We start from the raw sequence: 26,962 nt of genomic DNA on the forward strand, positions 1-26,962 counted from the left end.
GTTTTCACTTTATTATTATTATTTTTTTATGCATCTTAGTAGGGTTACTTAGGGGGAAAAGGGGGGTGGTAGTGGAAGAATATTCCTTTTTTTTATTCTTTTGTAAAAATGTTTAGATTAATAATATGCTTGTAGATTCATAATTCTGCTGGTAGCCAACGCCTTCCAAGTTTAGTGATCAGCTAATAATGGGGCCAAGCCAATGATGGAAGCTTTGACTTGATAAAGGACCTTTGATTTCATTTGGTGCCCAAGATTTAGACTCAAAGAAACGAATTGCAGGGAATGATTATTCCAATTCCAAAGCTGGCCATTGTTATAAACGTTTTAGAAAAATCACTGGCTCAGGCTGTTACTGGCCATTTTTAAAACACAACTCTGAGCTCATTTGCCTGTTTACGTTGACATTTGACCTGGTAAGCTAATTCCAATGGATCAGTCATTGAACCAAAAACTATTGGCCTTTCCCCTGATTGGCTCGTCCCTAAGAAAACCAGATATGAACCAAGGGGGAGGGGGGGATTTTGCTTGTGGCTGGTTATAATGGCTGAACCCACCACATTGATGTGGATTCATTGCCAAAATCTTACCTAGATATTAGCCAGCCATTTGGACAAAATCCTTAATACCAAAAATGGAGGGAAAAAAAATCCCAGTTGAGCCAATGGTCTGCACAATTTTGCCGGTGAAGGGAGCGCCAGGAGGCCCCTAAGGATGAGCACAGCTGTGTAAAATCCTGCTTCATGTCGACCCACCGCGTATAAAGGACAATCTTTGTTGAAAATGACAAGCTTAATAGTACTTAAAAGTGGTGTTGAAATACGCATAAACACGTGAAGATTCTGACTTTGTGTTTTCCCGAACTGCTAAGAAAATGGGTGTCCTAATCAAATCAATTTTAAGGACTACAATGAACAATCAAGGACTCTATAATTGAAGGGGGGGGGGGGGGGGGGGGTCGGAAGGAATCGTACTGGAATAAAAGTAGAAGAACCAGAGGTAGTGGAGCATTATCACTTTCTTGAGAAACTATTTTCAATGGAACCCAGTTTCATAAGATGGCGTCTTTTCGCAGCAGGATCAGGTTTGGCAAAAAGCACAAGGGGGGGTGGCGGTGTTTGATTTGAGAGATGATTATTAAGTCAGTTAAAGTGCTGAGTGCTGCTGCTGGTATGTCTCTGTTCCACCAGAAGGAAAAAGTTTTCTTTCCCATCAATCCATCATGCAACAGGCTAGAAACCCTCTGGTTCTCCACTTCAATAATGATCCATTTGGTTTCCGGGGGTCAAAAATAATTAGTGTTTCCATTTACCATGGATGTAATACCAGTATGTTCTGAACTAACAAACAATAATAATGAAAGACTGAATCTGATAGTTACATTCTGTTTATGTGCTTTTTATGAAGAGCCCAACAGAAGCCCAAAATGTGGGTTCTATTCTATAAGAAGTTCCTAGTCCAGTTCCTGTCTTGAAACCAAATCCATGGGACAAGTCCTCAAGAAAGCCCGGATATCAGATGGCCAATCAATGTTGAACTTTGAATATCAAGTAAAATCTAAGCCTACTTCCTTGTAGCTAGGCCCAAAATCTGGCTATGAGACTAGGCTGCCTGCACTTGGTCCTTCACCTTTGTTCAATGGCTGAGGCTGACCCCAAATCTGAACAAGTTGGAGATGAAGATGCCCTTTGGGTTTTAACACAATTGCAATGAGGAGAGGAGAGGGAAGGAAAGGGGTTTGGAATTTGAATGAAATTGGACAAGAAATTATATACTTCAGTCATCTAATCTTTGGAGGAGAACAGAGTTTATGCATTTTTCAAGGGCAACTATAACCTTTCAATGTTCACACATCAAGGATTTCTTCCCTCGCCATGATGTAATAATTCATGATAACATGTACTTTTATCTTTGTTAATGGTTAGATTTTCTAACCAGACAGAACCTTAAAAGTTCTCAGCCTGTCATTTTGACATTGTGATATGTTATATTGATATTTCTTTGCTACATGGGCTAAGTGGGTAACTTTATTTTAACTAATAAAAAACTCGAAGCCAACCTAAAGAAGATGGGAGGACGAGAATATTAATTACAGCTGCCGGTTGTTGGGAAGCAGAAGCTTAAACAAAAGATCTTGGATCTGATATTCTGCTTAATCAGTACTGATGCAAAATCAAACCTTTCTCACTATTTAGTGGGACGTTGGGTACCAAATCTCTAGCTGTTCATGCAATTGTAAACTCAGGGCATAGTATTTCAAGCACCTAAGAAGAATTATTGGGAAGCTGGTGAACCAAATTGGGCAAAAAAAAAAAAACTATGAGAAAATCAGGTAAAAGTTGTACTGATCGAGTGAGAATCGCTATGGGAGGCATGTGAATGGTGAACGGACCAGAATTTAACGTGCACCTAAAAGCGTCTTAAAGGATTGGCAGGCCTGGCCCCGGCCTTGCCAATGACAACAACCCACTAACTTCTCTAACCTCCTCCCCACATACAAAAGAAGACAAAGCATATGGGTACAGCAAAACGAGGGCATGCCCCTTGAGGACATTGTGGATGGGACGAGCTTGGATTCTGCCATCTCCAGTTTTGGAAATGTAAGACGGTACAACATTGGACCACTTTTTTCATTACCGGATTATGTCCCCTTTTTATCTTCTTCTACATCTTCTTTTGTTGATACTCTGCTTGCTCGCTAGTTCACCCCATTCTCAATGGTAGATAATGTGACAGTACCAAAGTAGGTGAGGGCAAAAGCATGACCTTTTTCGGTTGATGGATAAGAATTTTGTGTTCTTTTTCATTTTCTTTATGGATAAAGAGTAATGTACACTACCAACTATATGCCAATTCCAAAAGAACAAAGATACCCCTTAGGCTTAATCTAAGTAGAAAACCTAATTCAGAACTTCTTGAGGATTAATTTTTGCTGCTAGTTTGTTACATAGATGGTTTGGGCCCAAAGATCTTAAAGCTCCTAACTCTGTTTCCTGACACTGTTTTGAGCCTAAATTGGTTCTCCGATACTAGGAAAAAAAAAATTGTTGAAGGTTCTGTAGCACTGTCCCATGGAGTGATGCAATCACTGTCTGTTTCATTACCCAGAAGCATGATGTCTTTAATCTCATATTCAGACCCTCAACAACCAAATCTCCAAAGCATGGAAAAATATATTTAATAATGTATGTACTTTTCTTCAACATTTTGCTTGATCGTATTCCTTGCTTTCAATCCTTAGTTTGTCCTTTTGCTTGGCAGGTTTGGAATCTAAAGACCAAGGATTAGTTTGTTTAATCCTTTGAATATATTGAAAAGAAATATTATCTTATTTTTTTTCTTTTTTATTTTATTTTTGGGTTAATGATGATTTCCCATTATGAGTATGATCTTTCAATGTCAAACTCAATATTTCACTTTAACACTTTTGCACCTAAAGTAAAAGAGGAAGAGGGTGTTATTAAAAGAATGATTATGATGTTATTAACAAATTAACATTATTAAGAAACAGGAAGTTCAGCCATGCATGATTTTATGTCATTTGTTTTGTAGTCAAGATCAGATTCGTTCAACCTGATCAAATCAATCAAATTAAAAGGTTAGATCACAATTAATAAATTCACACTTAATTTGTAATTGGGTTTCCTTAACTAATAGTTAGGAAAGAACGATTGGTAGAAAAAAAAGGAAAGTTGAAATAATTGGCTTTGATTAATAATAATATGGGTGAGACCCTACCTCTATAATTTGCATTGATGTTGCTATTTATAGTTCAAAAATCATAAAGGAATTGACCTCTAGATTGCTCTGTTTCAATGACACAGTTAAATAGTACGGATGTGACTGTCAGTGTGGCAGGGTTGTTTTCGAAACTCACAGAGAAACTTTTTGTCTTTGTGTTATTACAAAAAGCTTTGGAAATATCCAATTCGATGCCGTGAAACCCCTGGCTCAGCTCATTGATCATTTGTTTTTTGTACTCAAAACAGGACACCCCAATTTTTCCCTGTGTGAAAAAAGGAGCTGAAATCAGCGAAGAAAAAGGGTCAGGAAGTTCAGAAAATGGACATTTTTTTTTCCTAATAAGTTCAAAAAGGCAACATTGTGAATGAACCCTTCTTAGTTCGTAGCCTCCTCGACCTTGGGTTCGAAGTTTTAAGGTCAGATAGTGGACCTTTCCAAGCCCCAGAAACACCAACCACTGGCCGCACCTCTGCAGCAAAAGATAAAAAGGAAAAGCTAATAAGATGTACTATTTACTAAAGAGTAATCACTTGGTTCTCATTCATACACACTAAAAAGCATTTTGTTTTAAGCTTGCTTTCCTGTAAACAAACAGCAACTAAATCAGGGCAAAGTTTAACTTATGTTGACAGCATGTGAAAACAAATTTAATAACAGTTAACAGAAAGCAAAGATTATGATGATGGTGATGATGATGATCACCATATTTCCACATATAGGGAGAAGCAAAAGAGAAAAAAAAAGTGTGACTTGGAGATGAACCAAAGGGAAAAATCGAATCCGAAGCCAACACCCTCCGCCCCCCACCCCACCCCCCCCCCCCCCCCCAAAAAAAAAAAAAAAAACCTTTTACTTTGGGGGCACAATGGAAAAGTATATGGGAAGGAAGTGGGCTAAAGCTGTCATATATGCAAAGACGTGGGTCCCCAAGTAGTATAATTTGGTTCCATTTTCATCTCATTCCCACCCCCTCCTACAAATTCTTTCGTAGCAACAAAGTAAAGGTTGACAAATCCCCCACCAAAGATAAAATAATAGAAGAAGTAGTAGTAGTATAGTTAGTGTATACAGCATATAGGAACAGGGTTTTGTTTAATAAATGAAGCTCCATCTTAGCAATCATTTGCATCCCTCCATCCTCCCCTGAGTGCCGCTGAGCCTAATATCACTATCCACTTTTATCTTCCCACTGTTGAGTGAGCATGGGGATCTCTCTTGCTTGCAAGAGCTTTTCCCATCATTGTCAACTGCCTTTTCTCTTTCTAGTTACTGTTTCGAGATAAATGTTTAAAGACAAAAAGAGTATAAGATGATCGTGTGACCGTCGCTTGTTCTTGAATCGTAAATATGTTCGATCATATTTAATTGAATGTTATTAGAAACTGGTACAACTAATTTTGGTTGGCAAATTGACTGCCTAAACACTGTTAGCACGCCTTTTCACATGCCCATGTTTAGGTGTCTGCATGTGCAGTGCAAATTACAAAAAGATATGCAAAATTAACTCACATATGTTCTTGATTTCAAGGTTACAATGTTGGGTTTGAGTCTTTTTACAACATTATATTAAAATCCCAATTTGCAAGTACAATTTGCACAGATTGAATCTCACTTCTATCAAGAAAAGAAAAAAAATTAAGGAAAGACCAAGACTCTTTTTGATTACGCAAACCTAATTAGTGGATTAATCAATATACTAATTTCGATGGCTTGAGGGAAACCCAAAATTTTGATGACAAAATGGAGACAAATATAAAGCATTAAACTATGTTTAAGAGCAAGATGAAGAAGAAGAGGAAATGTAACTCAACAAGAAAAGTACATCTCTCCCTCCCTACATTTAAATATTCTCCCTAGACATAGTCCACTTCCTCTTCATTTGCTGACAGTCATTCAATTCTAGCTACCATCACTACGATTTTTTTAATTTCACTTTGGAGATGATGCTGCCATCGAGCTGGCATACAAAATTCAGAGAATTTAATTTAATTTAATTTAATCCCATAACTTGTAGTTGAATTACAATGACAGCTCAAACATTAATGTTTGCTACAATAAGACAGTTTGATTTCAGAACAAAAATCTTCTGCCTTAGTCTAATTATATTATATCAAGCGATACACTGAGTGGTTGGTTATCAGGATTAATGTTCAGTTTGCCAAGGATTATAGTACTTAATTATTTTATTTATGATTATTAATTAGGGTTTGGTGTCAATGGGGTGGAATTTGTCAAAACCTTGTGGGGATGTAATTAACATCAATAATCCGAGATAAAGAAAACGACTAAGGGCCTAATGGAAGGCAACGGCAGCGGGGGGGTGGGCCAGATTAAGGACAAGTATCCAGGCATGACAAGACTGGTTAGTATTCAAATGTTTTTCAGACATGACAGTTATATATGTCTATGCCCTTCTTCATGAAAGAACAGTACTCAGATAACTACATTGATTCTTCTTTTTCTTTTTTCTTTTTTTGATTAATTGAAATGCATTAGTTAGCTTGTTATTTCAGTGGCCAAATAAAAAAAAGTGTCAAATCCAGTTGCTGGCTAGCAATTTCTCAGAATTGATTATGAGTTAAGACCTGAACAATTTGAAGGCAGCAGCAAGCTGCTCATATTTCTGTTTCAAAAGAGTAGATGGAAAAAAAAATATGTATGTGGGCTTTGCTTAAACTTTACCTTCTTTTTGCCAAACATGCTAATTCTGATGTACAACATTTATTTATTTATTTTTACAAAAAAAAAAAGAAACCCAAAATTCACTTTAAGCCAAAATTTGTTTCCTTTCCAAATAAAAGCAAAGCTCCTCCATCTTTCCCCTTGTTTCCCATTAAATTGGAAATAACTTTAAATAACCTGCTTCTTTTTCTGTCCAGCAAAGAAAGGCTGTCTGAGTAACAAAGTTTTACCCAATATTACAGCGAAAACTTAGAACATAAACTAACTGAACATGGATGATACAGTGAAACAAAAATGTCGGTAGTGGCCCTCATCGAGTATTTTTTTTCTTATTACAAAAAAAAAAAAAAAGAGAAAATCTGACCGCACATTAGTCTTTGTCAAACTGTTTTTTTATTCTTCTGAAAATAATTCATTTCAAGCCACAAATAAGAATTTTTTTTATTTTTGACAACCAAAAAGTTAAATATATAATAAAAAAGATAGTAAAAAAGCTTTTTTCTTTACAAATCAATAGGGAAAAAAGGGTAAAATATAATAATAAAATGAACCTTGGATGCCAATTATCTTTGCAACTCTTTAGATTCTCTCAAATGTGCAGCATTTTTTTTTCTTTTTAGAAAAAAAAAAGAAAAGAAAAAAAGAGTTGAATGTTTGTTTGTTTTGTATGGTGCTTGGGGCATCTGATGATAATTTGTCGTGATCAGGAAGATTAAGGCTTTCTCAGTCTAGCGCTACCCTCTGCCGACGCTGTCCGTTTCTGTAATTAAGGCCTAGTCGCCCTGCTTATGTGAAACGTGGTTCCTCTTCCTCGACACGTGTACCGCATAACTGTGACCTTTTTCCTTCTTATTTCCTCGTGGTCCCCACGTGACAAAACGAACACAGAAACGTGTGGAGACTGGGGACCACGTGTCCTTTTATATACTCCTCTGTTTTTTTTTAAACTGTCGTCCCCCTTGGATGCTTGTTGGCAACAATGCCGTTCCTCCTCCTCCTCCTCTTAGACGCGCTTCGATACGTGTCGGGAGCCCCACTCGCCTCTGTTTTTTCGGGTCTCACATCGACCGTACGACGGAGGCGCTGCCGCTGTAACATTTTTATACTTAACACGCATGGCTTTCGACACGACTCCCGATTCACATACATTTTTTTTTCCCCAAAATTTAAAATGATTTTCTTTTGATGGTTTTAAGGAGAAATGCTGACTTCTTTTGGTATGAACTTCAAGCTCTGACCCTTAACTCAAACACTTCTGCTCCTTTTGAATAAAATATTCATGGTAAAAATTTTGCAAGCCTGAAAATCATGGTAACCCGAATAAGAGATTGTTAATATAAAATGTTGAGATGTTAGAAAGGGGAAATCAAGTGCTTAGATTTGGACTGATGTAGGTTGCTTAACAATGCCTAACAATGCCTCAACTTTCTTGGTTCTAACAAATGTATGTTGCTTATGAATCCAACTATTGAAAATGAAAATGTCATGTGAAAATGAAATGTTAGTGAATGTAATGTCAATGTCTCTTCACCATGACATCCCTTTCCAAATGGAGTCTTCTCTCCCCCTCTGATTTTAATGGCCACCTATCATCAGAAAAAGAAGAGAAATCATGTCCTCTTCTGGAGTCAGTGACACCATTCACCGTGTTCTCCACGCGCCATTAATACCCGGGCCAGCTCCCTCGCACGCAATTGGTTGGGCTGTCCAATCACCATGGCATTGGCATCTTTTTTTTTTTTACATACTAAAAAACAAATAGTAAAAAATATGGGGTTAACGTCACAATTTCCCAACCCCGAACAAGTTACGAATCTACAGTCAGAACGAATCACAGCCGTTAAAATGGAATTGGATCGAAGATCGGGTGGATGTGAAGTGGTGGCGGTCAGAATTGGGAAAAGTAAGGAAGTCAGTAACAATGTGTGGTGGGCAGAGGTGGCAGCCGCTGTTAATGGGACTGAAACAACCGTCAGATCAACCAAACAGGTTTTTGACCTTTTTTGACTTTTGGGACAACCTAGGAAATGTGGGTTGCACAAAAATTAAACCATGTCCTTTCCCCCATACTGCCATGCATTATTCAATTTTTTCTTAGAAAAAAAAAACAAAAATTCTTTATAAGGATGCGGTTTATTTTTTTTTAAATTTAATTTCTTAAGATGAATAATGAAAGCTGAGATATATGTATACAACCAAAGCAATTATGGCTCATTGGAGGAAATTTTTGTTTTCGTTGCGGCTATGGACGTCTGAAGAAAAAACAATGGAAGATAAATGGCACCCTTGACTTGTATTTTGGAAGATTTCTCTAGTTTTTGACTTGGTCAAGGTAATTAAGGTAACAATCATGTATACAACCAAACCAATTAATCAATTATTGGAAAAAGTAAAAAAAAAAAAAAGTTAGCCACCTTTCTCCTAACTAACTTAATTTAGGATTCATTCTTAAATTAATTTTTTGAATGAACTTCAATTACATTTTTTTATAATTTCAATCTCTCACATATAACATTCTTGATTCTTTTTTTCAATTAATATATTGTGAATATCTTATCTTTTTCTCATATTGACATTTTATAGATAATTTTTATTCTTCAAAAGGAATAATTTGTTAATTTTGTTTAGTAAAATTAAAAATATCTCTAAATATAAACAAATAAGCTAACAGATGTTCTCACTCACGTTGTGCTTATTGAGGTGTAGGTAGAGTCTATCCTCTCCTTGTTGTTTTGGTATGGCTATTAAATAAACAATTTCATTTGTTGTTACATAATTAATTAACGAGTCTTGCTAACTATCAACAATATATAGGATACATTTTAAGGTTAGTCAAAACATTATTTATAGCACTATTTTTTATATTAAATGTAGTAATTAAAAAATTAATGTGACATTTTCAATCTAATCATGACAAAAACCCTTAATTAATTAATTGAATTTGAGTTGACTAAGAAATTTTGTAATTCATACTAAGATGATATTTAAGGTTAGTTGGATAAGAATAAACCAAAGCGTCATCTACACTTTTGTATTACAGGGAAAACTAATAATACAGATTTTTTTTTTTCCTTTTGCCCATGATGCTGTCTGAGTGTAGAATATTGTATCCAAAACAGATTGCTTGGTTATTGAAGGAAAAACTTTCTTTCAACCAAGACCCGTCAGAAGAAAGATGGCTACCGAATTGTAGAAAACGACGCCGGGTCCTTTACCCCCTTGGATGCTCGCAATCTAAAAATGCAAAAATTCCATGCCTAAATTTTTTCTTTTTTATCATTTCTGAAACAGTCCAGCTTAGAGTTTTTGTCTATCGATTTCTGTTTCTTTCTATCTTTTTTTTCACTTTCACTATCCCTTTTTTGGAATGAAAATGGTATCTTACCATACGTAGAACGTAATTAATGGTAACTGCACGTAATAAATCATATGCGATTATCAAAATTTATATAAAAATTTACATTAGTCATTATAATAAGACATTTTATAAAACTTATTATTTCACGTATTAATCTTAATTTTTCTTATTATAAGATTCAAAATTTCGAATTAAACTTTTTTTGGAGCTGTTTTAAAATCTCTATTTATTTTTAGACTTTTATTATATGTTACGAAGGAAAAAAAGGAAGATAAAGATAAAGAGAAACTTGTTTATCAAACTTCCCTAATTTTCAACTACAATTTGAATAGCTTGAATGAATAGAAAAGCCCCTGCTTGCGCATGGAGAGACTGACATATTACCATCACAAAACAGCAAAAAACCAATAAACTTTGCTTTTATTTAAAGGTGGAAGGAACTAATAAAATTTCCCATCGGAAAAGTTGTAACGTAATTTTCTCTTGAATTATTTTCTGCACGTACACTGAAACAATTACGACAGATATCTATAAAAGAAAAAAACAAAGTCTTGCAGCTCATCTCCATGTATGGTCGTACTACGTGAGCTTAAGCTGTGCTTTCCTTTTCGCCTCCGTATTTGATTATATCTCGTGACGTTAGTTTTGGGAAATACGAAAGAAAAAGGAATAGAGAAAATCCACCCCTTCCTCCCTCAACACGTCCAGTCGTAGTTACCCAAATTTACATACGGTTCTTTTGTTAGCTCCGTAACAGGCCAACCGGGACTCTTCCACTTTTGTCTAGTTCACCCTGCTGTCCACTTCGCTTCATCGTCATCTTCCTTTGGCTTCATTTTCCGTTTGTCGAATGACAATCAGACAATTACCTAATCATTACTGAGCTTCGTACCCCAAGGATATTTTAGACATCTTAGCAGTCGAAGTGATCATTTTTCTTAAATTTGTAGTATAAATCAATAAATAAAAATATCGTTCGTGTGTGAAAATATGATTAACGAGTGTTAATTGTCAAAATTAGAGAGGTTTTTTTTTTTTTTTTCTCGGGGTCTAGATATTAGGCAAGTTCTATATCTCCAGACAATAATCATTCGCAGGCACGGGACGGAAGAATTTTGTAAGCTAGGCCAGATCCAAGCCACCAACAATAAATGACGGTGTGAAAGGAAAAAGATGAAGAGGAAGGAAAAACGACGGGGGAGATGTGGCTGTGTATGGAAGAGCCATGCAGCGTCAGAGCAGCGTAACAGACAAGGACTTAATTAAGCTTATGAGCTGTAGTGAGTGGTGACGGTGGTCCAAAAGTCGTAAACATACAGTCATACACTAAACACAACAAACAGAAACAGAACTTTCCAAATATCGCATACAGCTCAGCTGTTGCTTCTAGCACAAGTGTACGGGGACATGCTCGTTATTTTCTTGCTTGTATAAGGGCACTTTCATCGAATTCGTCCCTCAAATTATCTAAATACCCATAATTTCAAAGCACGAAGAAAAAAAAAGAAACCCAAATATTCCCTTTTTTTTTTAATTTTCTTATTTGTTCAGAAATATATTAATAATTTAAAGGTGATTGGGTTTGGAACTTTTTGCGAACGTCTTGCCTTTTAAGTGACACCCAAGCCCAGAATATTTTCACCTTACCCAACTCCACCACCACATGCTCCTCCTCCTCCTCCTTTTCCTCCACCGCCATTGCCGCCAGTTCTTTCTCTTTCTCAAGAGCTGAACATTATTCCAAAAAAACACTAACACCCAAAATAAAAGAAGAGGAGGAGGAGGAAAGGAAGAACAGCATAAGTTTGGATCTTTATCTTTAAATCTGAACCAACTTTTTGTTATTATTCTAACTCGCTGTAGAAGCTACATTTCTGAAGGTAAGCCAAAATTTATGTAATAATGTGACTTAAAAAATATTGGGTTTTTTTTTAATCCTTTTTTGCATTGATTTCTTTGGTTTTTAACATTGAATGTTGGTGGTGAGAGTACAGTGGAAGTGACTGAAATGGAAAACGGATTCTGTTTTCTTTTCTTTGATTGGAAGACAGGTGTCTGGTTTTATGCAGAGTAAATGTTTCCTTTCTGTTTCAAAGCTTCTTTTTTTTTTTTTTTTTTGTCGGTGAGGTTCCTTTTTCCTTATTTCTTCCACTTCAAGCCTTAAATGTTCTGTTTCTTCTCCAGTTTTGTTTTGCTGCTCATCACTCTCTCTCTAAGCTTCGGTCTTTTACATCTCATTGCCTTGAGTAAATTCATTTTTCCTTCTACTTTTTCTATTTTCAATGAAGAAAAACGATCTTAATTCATTGAATTTGTTTGTGAATGGAAAATGTATTCTGGTTTTCGTTTTCTTCCTCGTTTGATTGATATGTAATGAGCTTTTGGTTCTAAGATATTTAGCTCTGTGATTAGATCTTTTGCATAACTGGAGCCATTGATGGAATGCAAGCTCATCTGATTCAACTGCAACACTTGCAACAGTGACGATCCTACTTTTTTTTTTCAATCTAGAGCATTGGATTCATATTTATATATAGGATAATGGATGTGACTTGGTTCTCAATTGACTGCTTGTCTTTATTCTATCACGTTTTCCTCTTTTTCAGTTCCGAATCACCGCGAATACCTAACTCCTGCTTGTTCTTCATTCTTAGTAGTACAATCTGCTTTGCATTTTTTTCAAGCTTGCCATTTTTTTTGTCTTTGTCATGATGGTCTGTTTGGTGGCTGAGAAAATGTAGGATGGAAGAAAAGAAGATTTCGATTTCTGACAGCTGTACTATTTTTTTACTTGGTCAAAGCGAATTCTAGTTCACTGACGATCTTAACCCTGAGAAGCAAATCAAGGCTTTGTTCTTAGGATTCTTGGTGTCAATAAATTAGAGACACTTAATTGTTTGCTGTATGTGCACTGAAAAAATTATTCCACCATGCAATGTTAAAGAAATACTACCTAATCCGATGATTAGTTGTCAGTTTGCTGTTTCATATCTCAACAGCCTCCCAATTTTAATTAATGTTTTTATTTTAATTTTTTGTTGTTCCTCTATGAATTTATAAGACTTGGCGTTAGCTTTTTGGAGAGTTGCTTCAGAGTCCTTAAAGGAATGTGGTTATTTTTCCAGACTGAACAAGTGAGCCAGCTAGCTGTCACCAGAAATTGTTTCTCTTTATGGTCTTTGGATGTGCTTTAAGGAAAATCGAATTTGGTTTGGAAATTGCTTTCATTTCAGTCAGAAATAGTATGTTGGGCACCTATCTCAGAGTGAAATTCCTAATGTTCACCTCAATCAGGTGGCTGCAATGTGTAGCCTTAGTCATTACTCTTTCTTTTTTGGGTTAAAGTGGGGGTGCAGTGATATTTCTACTTTTCTAGATATAGCCACTTGAGATGTGGTTGTCTCAGTTTTGCTTCTTTTCTTTGTATATTTTTCTCAACAAATTATATGGTCTTTTTGCCGTAGGTAATAAAGAGGATTTAAGTGATGGACCGCCGCTGGCCTTGGAAGAAAAAATCATCTGATAAAGGTGATAAAGCTGCTGCGGCGGCGGCTGCTGCAGCGGATGCTGCTGCTGCTACTTTGGCTTCAGCTGCATCTCAAGGCGATCAGGTACACTCTTTTGACTAAATTTTACTTAGCTAAATCACGTCAAACATGCTTGCTTTGAGAAAACTCTGTTTATTCACCTATGTTATTTTCTTGTCGTTCAGGATTTAGATTCATAGCACATTATCTCAGCTGGAAAGAGATCTTGATCTCCTATCATCTAAATTGTTGGCTGTTTTATCTGGTATCAATTTTTTTGGGGTTATATTTTGTTGAACAGGAGACCTACAAAAAACCAAAGTATGTTCAAATTTCAGTGGAATCATATTCACATCTCACTGGCTTGGAGAATCAAGTGAAAACATATGAGGAACAAGTTCAGACATTGGAGGATGAGATTAAGGACTTGAATGAAAAGCTGTCTGCAGCCGATTCAGAGATTAGTACCAAGGAAGACCTGGTGAAACAGCACACTAAAGTTGCAGAAGAAGCAGTCTCTGGTGAGTCTATGCTCCTATGTTCAAAGTCTAATGTAAGACTAAAGGTCCTCTAATTAATCTTGGCTTGAATATTTTTCAATCTGACATCGGTTTTGGTGCAGGTTGGGAAAAGGCTGAAGCAGAAGCCTTGGCATTGAAAAATCATCTGGAATCTGTCACGCTTTTGAAGCTCACTGCTGAAGATAGGGCATCCCATTTGGATGGTGCTCTTAAAGAGTGCATGAGGCAAATCCGAAATCTGAAGGAAGAACATGAACAGAAGTTGCAAGATGTGGTAATTAGCAAAAACAAGCAATGTGAAAAGATTAGGCTTGAGCTTGAAGCTAAGATAGCTAATTTAGACCAAGAACTTCTTAAATCTGAAGCTGAAAATGCAGCAATTACAAGGTCTTTGCAAGAACGTGGTAACATGCTGATCAAGATTAGTGAAGAAAAAGCACAAGCTGAGGCTGAGATTGAGCATTTGAAGGGTAACATTGAATCATGTGAAAGGGAAATAAATTCACTGAAGTATGAACTCCATGTAGTTTCCAAAGAGCTAGAAATTCGTAATGAAGAAAAGAATATGAGCATGAGGTCTGCAGAAGTAGCTAACAAGCAACATATGGAGGGTGTCAAAAAAATAACAAAGCTAGAAGCAGAGTGCCAAAGATTGCGTGGTCTTGTGCGGAAAAAGTTGCCTGGTCCTGCTGCACTTGCCCAAATGAAGCTAGAGGTTGAGAGTTTAGGACAGGATTATGGAGATACTCGGCTAAGGAGGTCTCCTGTACGGCCTTCTACTCCACACCTGTCCACAGCGACTGACTTTTCCCTTGACAATGCACAGAAATCCCAGAAAGAGAATGAGTTTCTCACAGAACGTTTATTGGCAATGGAAGAAGAAACAAAGATGCTGAAGGAAGCTTTGGCAAAGCGTAACAGTGAGCTACTGGCTTCTAGGAATCTGTGTGCTAAGACATCTAGCAAGCTTCAAACTTTAGAAGCGCAACTTGTCATCAGCAGCCAACAGAGAAGTCCATCGAAAGCTATTGTTCCGATTCCTGCAGAAGTTTACTCAAGTCAAAATGTTAGCAATCCACCAAGTGTGACTTCTGTGTCTGAAGATGGAAATGATGATGACAGGAGCTGTGCTGAGTCATGGGCAACAGCTTTGATGTCTGAGCTCTCTCAATTCAAGAAGGAAAAGAATGTTGAGAAGCCAAATAAAACTGAAAATGCAAAGCACTTGGACCTTATGGATGACTTTCTGGAGATGGAGAAGTTGGCTTGTTCTTCAAATGATTCAACTGCAAATGGTACAATCACCATTTCAGATTCTACAAACAATAAGATATCTGAATCTGTTAATGGTGATGCTTCAGGGGAGATTTCTTGCAAGGAACTCCAGTCCGAAAAGCAGCATGTTCTGTCTCCATCAGTAAATCAGGTATCTTCTAATATGGATTTATCAGTAGTGTATCCTGAATCTGATGCAGACCAATTGCCAGTTATGAAACTTCGAACAAGGCTCTCTATAGTGCTTCAGTCAATGTCTAAGGATGCTGATGTGCAGAAAATTCTGGAGGACATCAAACGTGCTGTGCAGGATGCACGTGACACCCTATGCGAGCACTCTGTAAATGGTGTCTCTGAGGAAGTGCATGGTTCTGATGGCACTTGCATCGGGCAGGCTCATAATGGAGTTGGTAGTTTAACTGCAGAGAAGGAAATTGCTATATCTCCAGGTGATAAGGTGGCTTCAGAAATTGTGCAAACTGTAAGTCAAGAATTAGCTGCTGCGATTTCTCAGATTCATGATTTTGTACTGTCCCTGGGAAAAGAAGCAAGGGCAGTTGATGACATATGTTCTGATGGCAATCGATTAAGCCACAAAATTGAGGAGTTCTCTGTTACCTACAATAAGGTCTTATGTAGCAATGTGAGTTTGACTGATTTCATATTCGATCTTTCTACTATTTTAGCCAAAGCCAGTGATCTAAGAGTCAATGTTCTGGGCTATAAGGATAATGAAGAGGAAATCAACAGTCCTGATTGCATTGATAAGGTTGTTTTACCAGAGAATAAGGTGATTCAACAGGATTCATCAGGTGGACGATATCAAAATGGCTGTGCCCACATTTCAAATCCTACTTCCAATCCTGAGGTTCCTGATGATGGAAACCTGGTCTCTGACTATGAATCAAAACAATCAAGAAAATTCTCTTCAGAAGAGTTTGAAGAATTGAAGTTGGAGAAAGAAAACATGGCAATGGATCTTGCTCGCTGTACCGAAAATCTGGAGATGACTAAATCCCAATTACATGAAACTGAGCAGCTTCTAGCAGAAGCTAAATCTCAATTGGCTTCTGCTCAAAAGTCAAATAGCTTGGCTGAGACACAGCTCAAGTGCATGGCAGAGTCTTATAGATCACTTGAAACACGCGCAGATGAGTTAGAGACTGAGGTGAACCTTCTCCGTGTAAAAATAGAAACTCTGGAAAATGAGCATCAAGATGAAAAGAGAAGTCATCATGGCACTTTAGCCAGATGTAAGGAACTAGAAGAGCAATTGCAAAGGTAAGCATCAAGCTCTTTTCATACAACCTGGAGTTGCTATTAACTAATTGTTGTGTGATCTTTTATTTGCACATGTTGTATAACTCAATTGTTTTCCATCACTTTTAGGAATGAGAACTGTTCTGCTTGCGCTGCTGCAGCTGATAATGACCTCAAGAACAAGCAGGTGAGTGTATATTTCAACTTGTGTATCTTAAGATGGATCTTGCCAGACCCACTTATATATCTAATATTACTACCAAGAAATATAATATATTCATGTGTCAACAAGCAGCAAAAGGATTGACAGATAGTTAAAGTATTGCCTTAGAAAATTCCAGACACCCGTTGCCTTTACGTGATATGAGATAGTAAGATCTCAAGAACTTTAAGGCAATTCACATGAATGTAGAATATTAGATAAAACTGTCTATTACTATGAACCTGCTACTTTCACTTTTATGAAGTTGTGTAGTCTTGTGTACATATTTGTTACTGAAACCTTTTTTTTCTCACTTATACATTGTTTTTGCTACTTTAATCTGTTATGTGTAGCCTAGCATGATTCCTTTCTAAGTGTAACATGGAAATAACATATAATTATAAAAGAAAGGCCAATAATAAAAAATTTAAGTGCTTGGGGGGCACTACATCTTCAACTTTTTATTGTTACGTTAAAGTTAAGCTTGTTGATAATGAAACTACTCCGCCAATGAACATTAGTGGCAGCCCAATCCTTCATCCCTTTGCTAGTCGCTGGTTAAAGTCAACCATTGCACCTAATGTATCGTTGTCAATAAATGTTTAACTTCTGCTCTTTTAATATTATATACTCACCTTAGCCATATATTACTGGTGCTAAAGCGCGTTCTTATTGTCTGAACTCTGAGACTTCATAGGATTTAGGCACGAAAGGATGATTAAAAATTAACTGCCATTACAACAGAGAACTTAGAACAGAGTTTGCTCTGCTGAAGTTAGTAACCTTCAACTGACGTCTAGCACATTTGAGTACTGGATATGGTCATGGTCAATGGAAATCACACTAATCAGCAAATATATGGTAACTTTGGAAAGTTGTTTATGCAGAACAATCCTGCAACCATGACACGATTCAGTTTTGAACAGTCATTTGTCCACCTTTAATGTTTTAATTTTACTTCCACAGTTGCTTGTGATGATTCTTGCTGGCTGTAGTTTGTTGATAGGCTTCATCAAATATAAAGCACCTGACTTAGGATTGTTTCTTTCGATCACAGGAGAAAGAATTAGCAGCTGCAGCAGAGAAACTAGCGGAGTGTCAAGAAACCATATTCCTTCTTGGCAAGCAATTGAAGTCTTTGCGTCCTCAGACAGATATGATGGGATCTCCATACAACGAGAGGAGCCAAAAGGGTGAAGGTCTCCTTGAGGATGAACCAACTACCAGCGGCATGAACTTGCAAGACTTAGATCAGACCGAGATAGACACTGCTGCTTCTGGCAATGCAAGCAGAGGAGGTGCGGAGTCCCCCATGGAACCACTTATCTCGCCGAGCAGCCCATCTGATACTGATGCAAACCTTTTGAGATCACCAATCAATTCAAATCATCCAAAACACAAGTCTACCCTGTCAAGCTCTTCATCTTCCTCTTCTACCCCAACGCCGGAGAAACAATCACGAGGGTTTAGCAGATTCTTTTCCTCCAAAGGGAAGACTGGTCATTAAGCCTGCAGCTCATGGGCATAAAAGTTGATGATTGAGGAGGCCACCTAATAATAATTAGAAGAACCAAAGTTTAGAAACCTCATACCCCTTTATTTGATGCTAGAAGAACCACTTTGTGGGGAGGTTCTCTACTTTAGTAGCTGAAAGTCTTTTCTTGGGTTTCACATTGTGAAGTAATGCTTTGGACGTCGAAGTAATTTTTGTAACTAATGACTGTATATGGTATCCATATCTGTTACTATTTTTTTTTCCTCCCTTTCAATTCCCTTTGTAATTTGCCCAAGTGAATGTGACATAGTTCCTAAACTGTTCAATATATTTTGAATATATTGTATGTTGCAGTTTTATTAAACGATTATACTCTTCATTTATTCATTTCAAGCAAACCAAGCATAGGAAAATTTAAGCATAATTTTGGGTCTAATTATGTGCATATATTAACAGAGAGACAAACTTTTCTCCATTAGTATCCCATCTTATCCTTCGACAAATCTGAGAAGCATTCCAGGAAAAAGTTTTTGACATCTTATTTCCAGGTTTAATGGGTTTTAACTGTAAATCAAAAGGGCTCGGGCCATCCAGATATGAGAAGTAACATTTCAGCCTGTTTCCCTTTCTACAACTTGCATAAGGTGCAGATTTTGGTCCCCTCTTCCTTTCGGGCTCGCATTTCAAGGCTCCCAAATTTGTTTACCCTCGTATCTATCTATTCAGGTCTTTTCATTCCAGGAGATCTAACTACATCAGTAAAATGTCAGGATATGTACGCTTTTCGGATTCTTTCTAAGCATAACAGACGATGTTTTTTTCCAGGATTTCTCCAACTTACAAGCTAGAAGGTATAGTTAAGAATGTAAAACTCATTTAACTGGTCAAAAGGGCTGCTTCTCTGTTCTATTATTGGAGGCAAAACAGGCCCATTGGCGACTCCTAGAAAAGAAAAATCATATGCAAAGTCAGGGGGAACATTGAACTTAGCTGCTTTACACACACCATAATTGTTTATCCGTGTTTCTTGGTTTGGGGTTAGTTTCAATTCAAAGTCAAGTTGCTCAAGCTGGAAGAAATGACACGGTGCTTTCCAGACACCCAAAGCCAAGTGCAGACTGAAATCATGGTTGTATGTCTGCTCATTTAATATCTTTGAACTGTTAGAACAATCCAATCCCAACTTCTCCATCCCCTGCATATGTGCCTGAAAACTAAGTAGATTTCTCCATTACCTAGCTGTCTTTCTATTTTTTCAAATGGAGAAATACCTATGGGGAGTATGGACAAACATACACTTAATTCTTCTTCTTCTTCTTCTTCTTCTTTTATTATAATTAACATAGAAACAAGTACAAAAACCCAATAAAATTGGGGAATCAAAGGGCAAACCGCCAAGGAAACGAGCTCATCCAAAGAAAAAATATATGCTTAAATTAATATGTTGAGGAATATTTTGGTAGTATTCTATAAAATATTGTTCTCTCAATCTCTACATCCGCATGCTACATAAGACAGGCAAACTTCAATTTAGTATGATTTTATTTTTTTAAAAAGAAAAGACTTATTAGAAGTTGGTTTGTCAAGGTTTGACCCAAGAGAATTGAGCTTCAAGCAATAATATCCTTTTAAAAAACATAAATCACCCACGTTATCTCCATTGTGCATGTACATTGCACAGGAATAAGAGTACCCAACCAAGATTTGAACTAACTTTCTAGCTAGTCAAAGGTATTTCTTATAAAATGCTTGTAATTTATGAGAGATAAATCTTTCATTAATTAATTTTGGCCATTAAATTGATTTAATGTCATGCCTCATCTCATCTTTCTGATCAAATATACTTAATCATTTTGGATTTTCAATAATTAGCACTTAATTAATTAATCACCAAAACCAACCCATCTTAGCTTTTGACAACAAGATTGCAAAGATCATTCCAAGATATTCAGAGATACGTTTGAGCAACAGTGAGAGGATATTTTGCAACCATACTTCTTGGTACGAATCGAAAGATTTTAGTTGCTTTTTCAAATTATATGGTTTGGAAAGCTTTACTAAAAAAGGTTAAACGGAATAACATAATTGATAATATAAAACTGGATAAGTCGTGATTAATTTGGAATAAAATAAGTAACACCCACATTTTGTTGAAACCCAACATGTCTGCCCTACAGCACAGCCCACCTCCCAACATAAGTGGCTTTGCTTGTCCAAACTCATAAAACTCTACAATTGAAACAACATTGAGTGGAGCCGCTGGGAGCAGCCAACGTCAAACAATGTGGCAGAGATGAATAATATCAGCCATGCAAAAAAATTTTCATTTAAATTCTCTATCGCTACGTACTCTTGATGGGTTCCCTGTTGGGATTTTTTTTTCTCTCCTACAATAATTCGGAATTTTTATTACTATTATTATTATTTTCCTCCCTAGTTGCGTGTGGGAAAAAATCTCTGTGACTTATACGATAAGGTCCCCTCATCATCTAGAAGAGTCTGCGGCAGTTTCAACGTCTGCTATTCCTTTGCAATCTCTTCCCTCGTATCATAATCTATGCTTTTGATCTCTTTCATCAGGGTCAAGCTAGCTTCATCTCTCTCCTTCTCTTCTTTGATTTACTTGACGTTTTACCGAAATTATAACGAATAGCTTGAAAAGAAAACACTATTTGTCTCGATACTTTTGTCTCACTTGATGTAATTTTAAATTTAGTTTAGTTTGAATGATGACAGGGTATGAAACTTTGGTGTCAATTACCATTTAAATCTCCTTGTCTGTCCAAGATTTTGTGAGGTGATATGTAGGTTTAAAGGTATACTTACAAGATCAATGGAATCCCTTTTTGCAATGGAACCTGTAACCCACAACGATCCAAGAAACTTATTCGATTCACTGCTTTTGTTTGCAATTTTGTTCTGACTTTTTAATCCAGCTGCTTAATGGTAATACGATCAAAGGTTCACTTCCCATCATTAAAGCAGAGATTAGCTCTCAAATGACATGGGAATGAAGAATTATATGGGAAAAGCATGCCTTCAATCATGCATTATATATATGCATCAGTCAGGATTAAACATAATGCGACATTGTAACCACTTGATTTGATGCAATCACGTGGAGTTCTGACGATCATAACCCAAAACCCTTTTTCTATAATTATGAGCTTTATCCATATACGTGCACTTTGATTAAAAATGATATCATGATTGGTCACAATTACGACATTTATATAGTACCAGTATTTGTCTTAATCACACAGTTTGGAGTTGCTCTTTGCTGTTAAGCAATTTGGTTTTAAAATCATCTTATCCCACTAATCACGTACGTTTTGTCCTTGAAACAAATGACAGCTGCAGGCTTAAAGACCTAAATCTATTGAAGCAATATCCCCTTTTTCCATGAATGAATTGCATTTGGACATATTTAGCAAAGGGATTATCCTGGAATTTGAAGGTTTGTGGACAAGAAAAGAGAGTTTGATACATTTACTTAATGACGTATATAATATTCGAAGATGATCTCACTTTTAGGAAGAACTATTTGGGCTAAGAGGAGACAAGATTAAGCAATGAGTTAACAGGGAAAATGAAAACCCCATTGACAAGACATGGAAGAATAAAGAAGTAGAAAAAAAAAAAACAAAAATCACCAACCGTAAATTATTGCTCATAAGATTTGAATCTAATCTTTTTCTAGCTAAAATAGATCTGAAAGATCTTAGCATCTTTCACCTATCATACTATTGTACATGTGAACCTTGTCTTCGTTTCAATTGATTGATGGTTGATGGTGGTCCCTCATTCTTAGGAATATACATGAAGTGTGTGTATATATATATATATATATATATATATTTGGATGTTTTTTAATTAGCTACTGGATTACAAGCCATTCTAACCCATCACTACCCAAGATCATAAACAACATCAATATTTAATTCATGGATTAAAGAGTCGAATTTTTAAAGATCGTTATCGGGTTTAAATGCAATTCACAATAGATTGAGAGAGTATTGTATTACAAGTCATTTTAACCTATCACTATTTCATGAATTAAATATTTAATTAATAAAAATGAATAGACTTTTATTGGATATGAGATTTTTTTATTGATATTTTAATATAAAAACCTAAAAAAAGGCAACAAAAAGAAAAGAAACGAAGAAGAGAGAAAGAATGAAAGGGGGCTGAAATTGTGGGCCGATTAGCATTTTACTTAAGAAAGATGGTGATTAGGGACCAACTTTCTAGTTTCAAAGTCATGACTAATTTCCTCATTTTTAGCTGTTTATTTCTATAAAGTAATGAACCATGAGGTGAAATGACACGTTCTGTTGCTTTCTCTTAACCAAAAAAATATATTTAGGTATACACAAAGCAACGTTTGGGATTTGAGTAAAAAACAAATGGCAAAGGTAAAAATATATATGTAATGAAATCAGCCATGGATTCAGGGAAGACCTGATCAGTCCCGAGGGGGCACGATTTTGACGTATAGCATGGATATAAATAGTATAACTGAGAACCCAAATTTTGCATGTCAGTCCATGATTGGAGTAGGCAATTAAACAAAGAAGAAGAAAATGAACCAAAACCTGGCTCGGTGAACAAGATTAGCAGCAACTGTTTTTGTCTTGGTTTGTCTCTGTTGCCTAGTCAGAGCTAGCTAGCTCTCAAAAGTCGGAGCTAGGGGTGCCACGTTCTTCAACTGCGACCCTTGAAAACTTCTACCAAGAACCATTAAAATCATTCAATAACTTGCTAACTGTTGCAAATAACGCTATTAGAGGGAGAGAGAGAGAGTCAGAGAGTCAGAGATGTGTGTGTGTGTGTGAACTTATGGTCAAAGATTGCAACAAATTTTCCGAAGAAAAATGTTGTCTCCACGGAGGTTTTTCTCCTTCTTTTTTAAAAGGAGTTTTGAAAGTTGGGAATCCAATGAGTGGAAATGAGCAACGCTTAATCAGCTTATATCAACGATACCAATTAAGCAAAAAAGAAACCACAAACCTGGTAAAGAAATGGTATGCTTTAGAAATAATTGACAAACAGCACCGCTGAAAAAATGAAGCCTATGCCCCTAAGCTATATGTATCGACCCACCATAATATAGAGTCTATATCCAACGGCCGCACCTCGTCCTTTAAATAAAGAAATCCTAAAGCAGGTAGCCCTACGTATCAGTTGTACAAAGCATTTAAACCAACACCAAATCTATCCAACTTTTCTTCTTTTTGCTTTCACTCCAATGGGAAAAGGTTTTTTATTTTATACCTAAGCAAAAGCCAAAAACAGGCCTAAACAAGGGGCTGGTTGATGCAGCAGTCCAACCCGTTGCAATCTAAAAGTTTCTTTGAGTTGTCCTGTCTGTACGGTATACAAGGTGGTCCACTTGATAAAAAAGGACAAGAGAGCTTGGGAATTTTACTTGGTATATAAATTTTGGATTAGATCAGATGATGATGGACCACGGGAGGAGGTGCAGTTTAAATGGGATGAGCCCGGAAAGCATGATAGTATATTCCGGATAAAGATCCTAATCCCATCATTTAATGGCTGCACCCGGTCACTTGCCCTGTTGTGGAACAGTGTTGTTACTGTGTTATAGCTAATCAAGGTAAGGGTCTGCAATCTAAGCCGTCCAAAGTTTCAATGTGGGTCACCACTTGACTGAGATGCTTGCTCATCAAAAATCCTACTACGAGATTTCTTCTGCGTGGGTCCCCATCACATGGCATCCTAAATAGATGTTGATTGATCAATGTGGTTTAAAACATTTTTTTGGGGTTTGAAAGGAGGAGATTAAAAGTGGTGGAAAAAGGTCAAAAAGATATTTTACAGACTCCAAGGTAAGGATGCCGCTGCCGCTGCTGCTGCTCAGAAGACTCTGCACATGTTGTGGGAACTAACTGAAGCTTTGCAAATAGGATTGGAAGTTGGAAATGACAAATGGTGAAAGATCTTTTTTAGCTTACAAATGTACAACATAGATAAGTAAAAAACTATCTGGTCTTTTCAGATAACCAGAAAGGAAATCAAACCAAGTTCGCCTAAAGCAAGTTTACCTTTATGGTGTTACATTTGGACAAAGAACTCAGAGTAAAATACTATTGTTGTGTTTGGTCTCAAGAGTTTTGCCCTTCATCTCTGGCAAAACATTCCAATCAGCTGTCTGTCGGGCGTATCGTTTTATTAACAGTTGTTCAACGGCTTAAACCGTCTGAGTTTAACCAGAAATAGGGTAGCATTAAAGAAAAAAAATATATGGAAAGCTAAGAGACAAAACCCTGAAACCAGGTGAACGGGTGCCTAACCTGTACCTTTTGTGCTTGTGCGTGACAGGGACAGATTGAGAGAGCATGTAAAAAGATGCATTCAGAGAAAAATAAGATAATAAAGGACGGGGGGGGCAACCCCAAAATTCTTGATATTAGTTCTCTCACAGGGCACATTGGTCGTCGATATTCAACCCACACCTCGGTGAGGAAAATGTTTCGAACCTTTCTCAGATTTACAAATCTAAAAACCCAGATAAATAAATATTAATGGGTTTTTGGGTCAGAGTTACTTGAACAACTCGGTGAAAAAAAAAAGGGGGGGGGAGGAGAAAATCTAATCAGAGAAGCAAATGAAGCAGCTTCCTCTTAATGACTTTTCTCCAAAAATAGTTTCTTTCAAGCCTAAGCCTTAACCAGCCTTAGCTTCATTGCTAGCTTTTTTATTTCATCTAAGCATGGATGTTAGAGACTGGAAAACAACTTCTTCACAAGGAATGGTGAGGCCCATGTCGTGATCGAAACCAAATTCTTCTTCAGCTTGATGAAGCAAGCTTTGAAACTCCGGTCGGGTCAAGAAAGAGATGGGAACAATGTATCTGCTTCTGTTTTCGCCAACATATACAACAAAATGACCTTTTGGGACATCCAAAGGGAGTCCTTGTTCATCATAGCTTTGTTTCTTTCCCAAGCTCGAGCATCGTTTCAGGATTTGCTTGATGACTGCAGTTTGAGGCAATTTGTTGGATTTCCTGATAGCCATTTTCTTTCAAAGGGTTAAACTTGAGGGGTAAAAGGGCAAAGAGAAATCGTTTTTTTTTTTTAATATTTGAGAGGAAAAAGAGAAAGAAGAGTTAGAGAAGTGGTGTGTGAAAGAGTGAAGGGGTTGGAAGGGGTATATATGGTGAGCTCATAGGAGTTGAAAAGGAAACAAAGTCATGTGGGGTTGTGGGGACAAAGGACAGACCATAGGTGTTTTTGGGGACTGTGTGAGCTCAGAGGGCATGCCTGAGGGCAACCCCATTGGGATTACACCACCTTGCTGCCCTTCCAAAGGACACCACGGTCCCTCTCTCTCTCTATCTCTTACTTGGCTACCTTCAAACTAAAGTAACTCTTCTCTTCACTGTACTTCACTTAAATAAAAGAAGTAGCCCCCTTCAATTTCCTATGTTTCCCATTCTTACATTTACTTCGAACTCTTTCCAGGAATGATGTTCTTTGCCTTGGAGTAAAATAGAAATTTGTACTAGTAAAACAACATTTTCTTCACATTCTGGGTTCTGAACATATCAGGCCAACATACTTTATCCCTATCCCTCGAGTGAAATTTCAAATTCAAAGTTCAAATGATTTTGCTTTTGTCCCCTCTTTCTGATCTAACCGGACACACATGTCCATTTCCTTGTTTCAACCTTTTGAAAATCCCATTCTGAAAGTTAATTGCATTTTCTTGTGAACACATTTACCTCGAAGATATATAGCAATCCCATACAGAAATTGTATGAGAGAAAATGCAATCGAAGGTGAAACTCCCAAGGCGAATTCTTCCCCACTTTGCTTCGTTTTATTACTATCTGGATTCAGAGATTCAATAATAACTGTACTGAAGGTGTACCACCACTTGCTGCTGTAGGTTCTTGGGCCTTCTTATTTTTTGAGCTTTGTGATTCTGAGAATCGATTGGCAGATGAAAATAGCAGTGATTCACATGCATGTGCGTGCTGCTGCATTCTTCTTTTGCAGGTTTCTGATGTCTTATCGAGTCAAATCATTTTACCATCATTTAGTAATTCAAAAGCCTCATTTGGCTGTTACCTTGTACAATGTTTTTAAGTTATTTTGCATGGTTCTTCCTCATATGCAAATGCAATCGCTCGCTTACTCTCCAATATTTTCCCCATTTGATATCATCGAATCCTAATTGTTTAAGTGTCTGTTCAGGATCAAATATCTAAATTTTCATTATAATACTTCCTCTACTGACATTTTGAGAGACTTATACTATACGTAATCAAATTGAATTAAATCAAGATGTTACAATAAATATTACATTTCTTTTAAACTTTGTAATTTATATTTTCTTGAAGGCAATTTGGGTTTTGGATCGTAAGTATAGAAAAAGGTTAGAGTCTAGAAATCAACAATTGTGACCAAGGATATAGTTACATTCCTTCAAGCTATACGTTTACATATATTACATATGGATAGTATGCAATCCTTAAAGTTTGGCAATGAATGTCCAGAGCTCATTCCATAGGCATTAGGTGGCTTATTTTTTCTACCCTTAGCCACCATACCGGTGCAACAAAATTGAAGAATCCTCATTCTTCAAAACACCTTACGAAATGGAGAGAAAACACAAAAGGGTCCCACTGGACCACAGTGTTGAAAATTAATGGCAGAACAGAAGAGAAGAGAAGACTTTGGGTATTCTACATAACCCCCTGGCCACTTCAACAAGAATTTCAATAGCACATGTGACTGTTTCATTTTCCTCTCTTTTGATTCCTTTTTTTTCTCTTCCAATCTTTCTGTCCTGCTTTAGATATATAGTAGACAAATTCATCACAGTCTTTTATGTTGCTATTGCATTCCCTTTCGTAACAGAAACCATCCA

The 26,962-nt window shown here is 36.8% G+C and overlaps 2 protein-coding genes and 1 long non-coding RNA gene across 4 annotated transcripts; 1 reads left to right on the forward strand and 2 right to left on the reverse strand.

The window, feature by feature from the left end:
• Nucleotides 1-11,380: 11,380 nt before the first annotated feature.
• On the forward strand, nt 11,381-18,428 carry LOC18591525 (filament-like protein (DUF869)). The gene is made up of 6 exons (XM_018125944.2): nt 11,381-11,664; nt 13,249-13,395; nt 13,613-13,832; nt 13,934-16,388; nt 16,497-16,554; nt 17,627-18,428. The coding sequence occupies exons 2-6, from the start codon at nt 13,270-13,272 to the stop codon at nt 18,074-18,076; spliced, it is 3,309 nt and encodes a 1,102-aa protein (XP_017981433.1). The 5' UTR covers nt 11,381-11,664; nt 13,249-13,269; the 3' UTR covers nt 18,077-18,428.
• A 3,956-nt stretch (nt 18,429-22,384) lies between these two features.
• LOC18591527 (uncharacterized) lies at nt 22,385-23,786 on the reverse strand. Of its 2 annotated transcripts, none has more exons than XR_001928997.2 (2): nt 23,078-23,786; nt 22,385-22,791 (listed from the first exon to the last, which is right to left on the reverse strand). It is a non-coding gene; the product is annotated as an uncharacterized LOC18591527 (long non-coding RNA). The 2 variants fall into 2 exon arrangements; XR_016028061.1 differs by having other exon boundaries at nt 22,385-22,794.
• Nucleotides 23,787-24,458: 672 nt separating this feature from the next.
• LOC18591528 (protein SMALL AUXIN UP-REGULATED RNA 51) lies at nt 24,459-25,226 on the reverse strand. The gene has a single exon (XM_007017703.3). It carries the CDS (start codon nt 25,103-25,105, stop codon nt 24,791-24,793), a length of 315 nt encoding a protein of 104 aa, XP_007017765.1. The 5' UTR covers nt 25,106-25,226; the 3' UTR covers nt 24,459-24,790.
• Nucleotides 25,227-26,962: the final 1,736 nt, after the last annotated feature.

Source organism: Theobroma cacao, chromosome 8 (genome assembly GCF_053813885.1).
Source record: "Theobroma cacao isolate CCN51 chromosome 8, ASM5381388v1, whole genome shotgun sequence".
Classification (NCBI taxonomy): domain Eukaryota; kingdom Viridiplantae; phylum Streptophyta; class Magnoliopsida; order Malvales; family Malvaceae; genus Theobroma; species Theobroma cacao.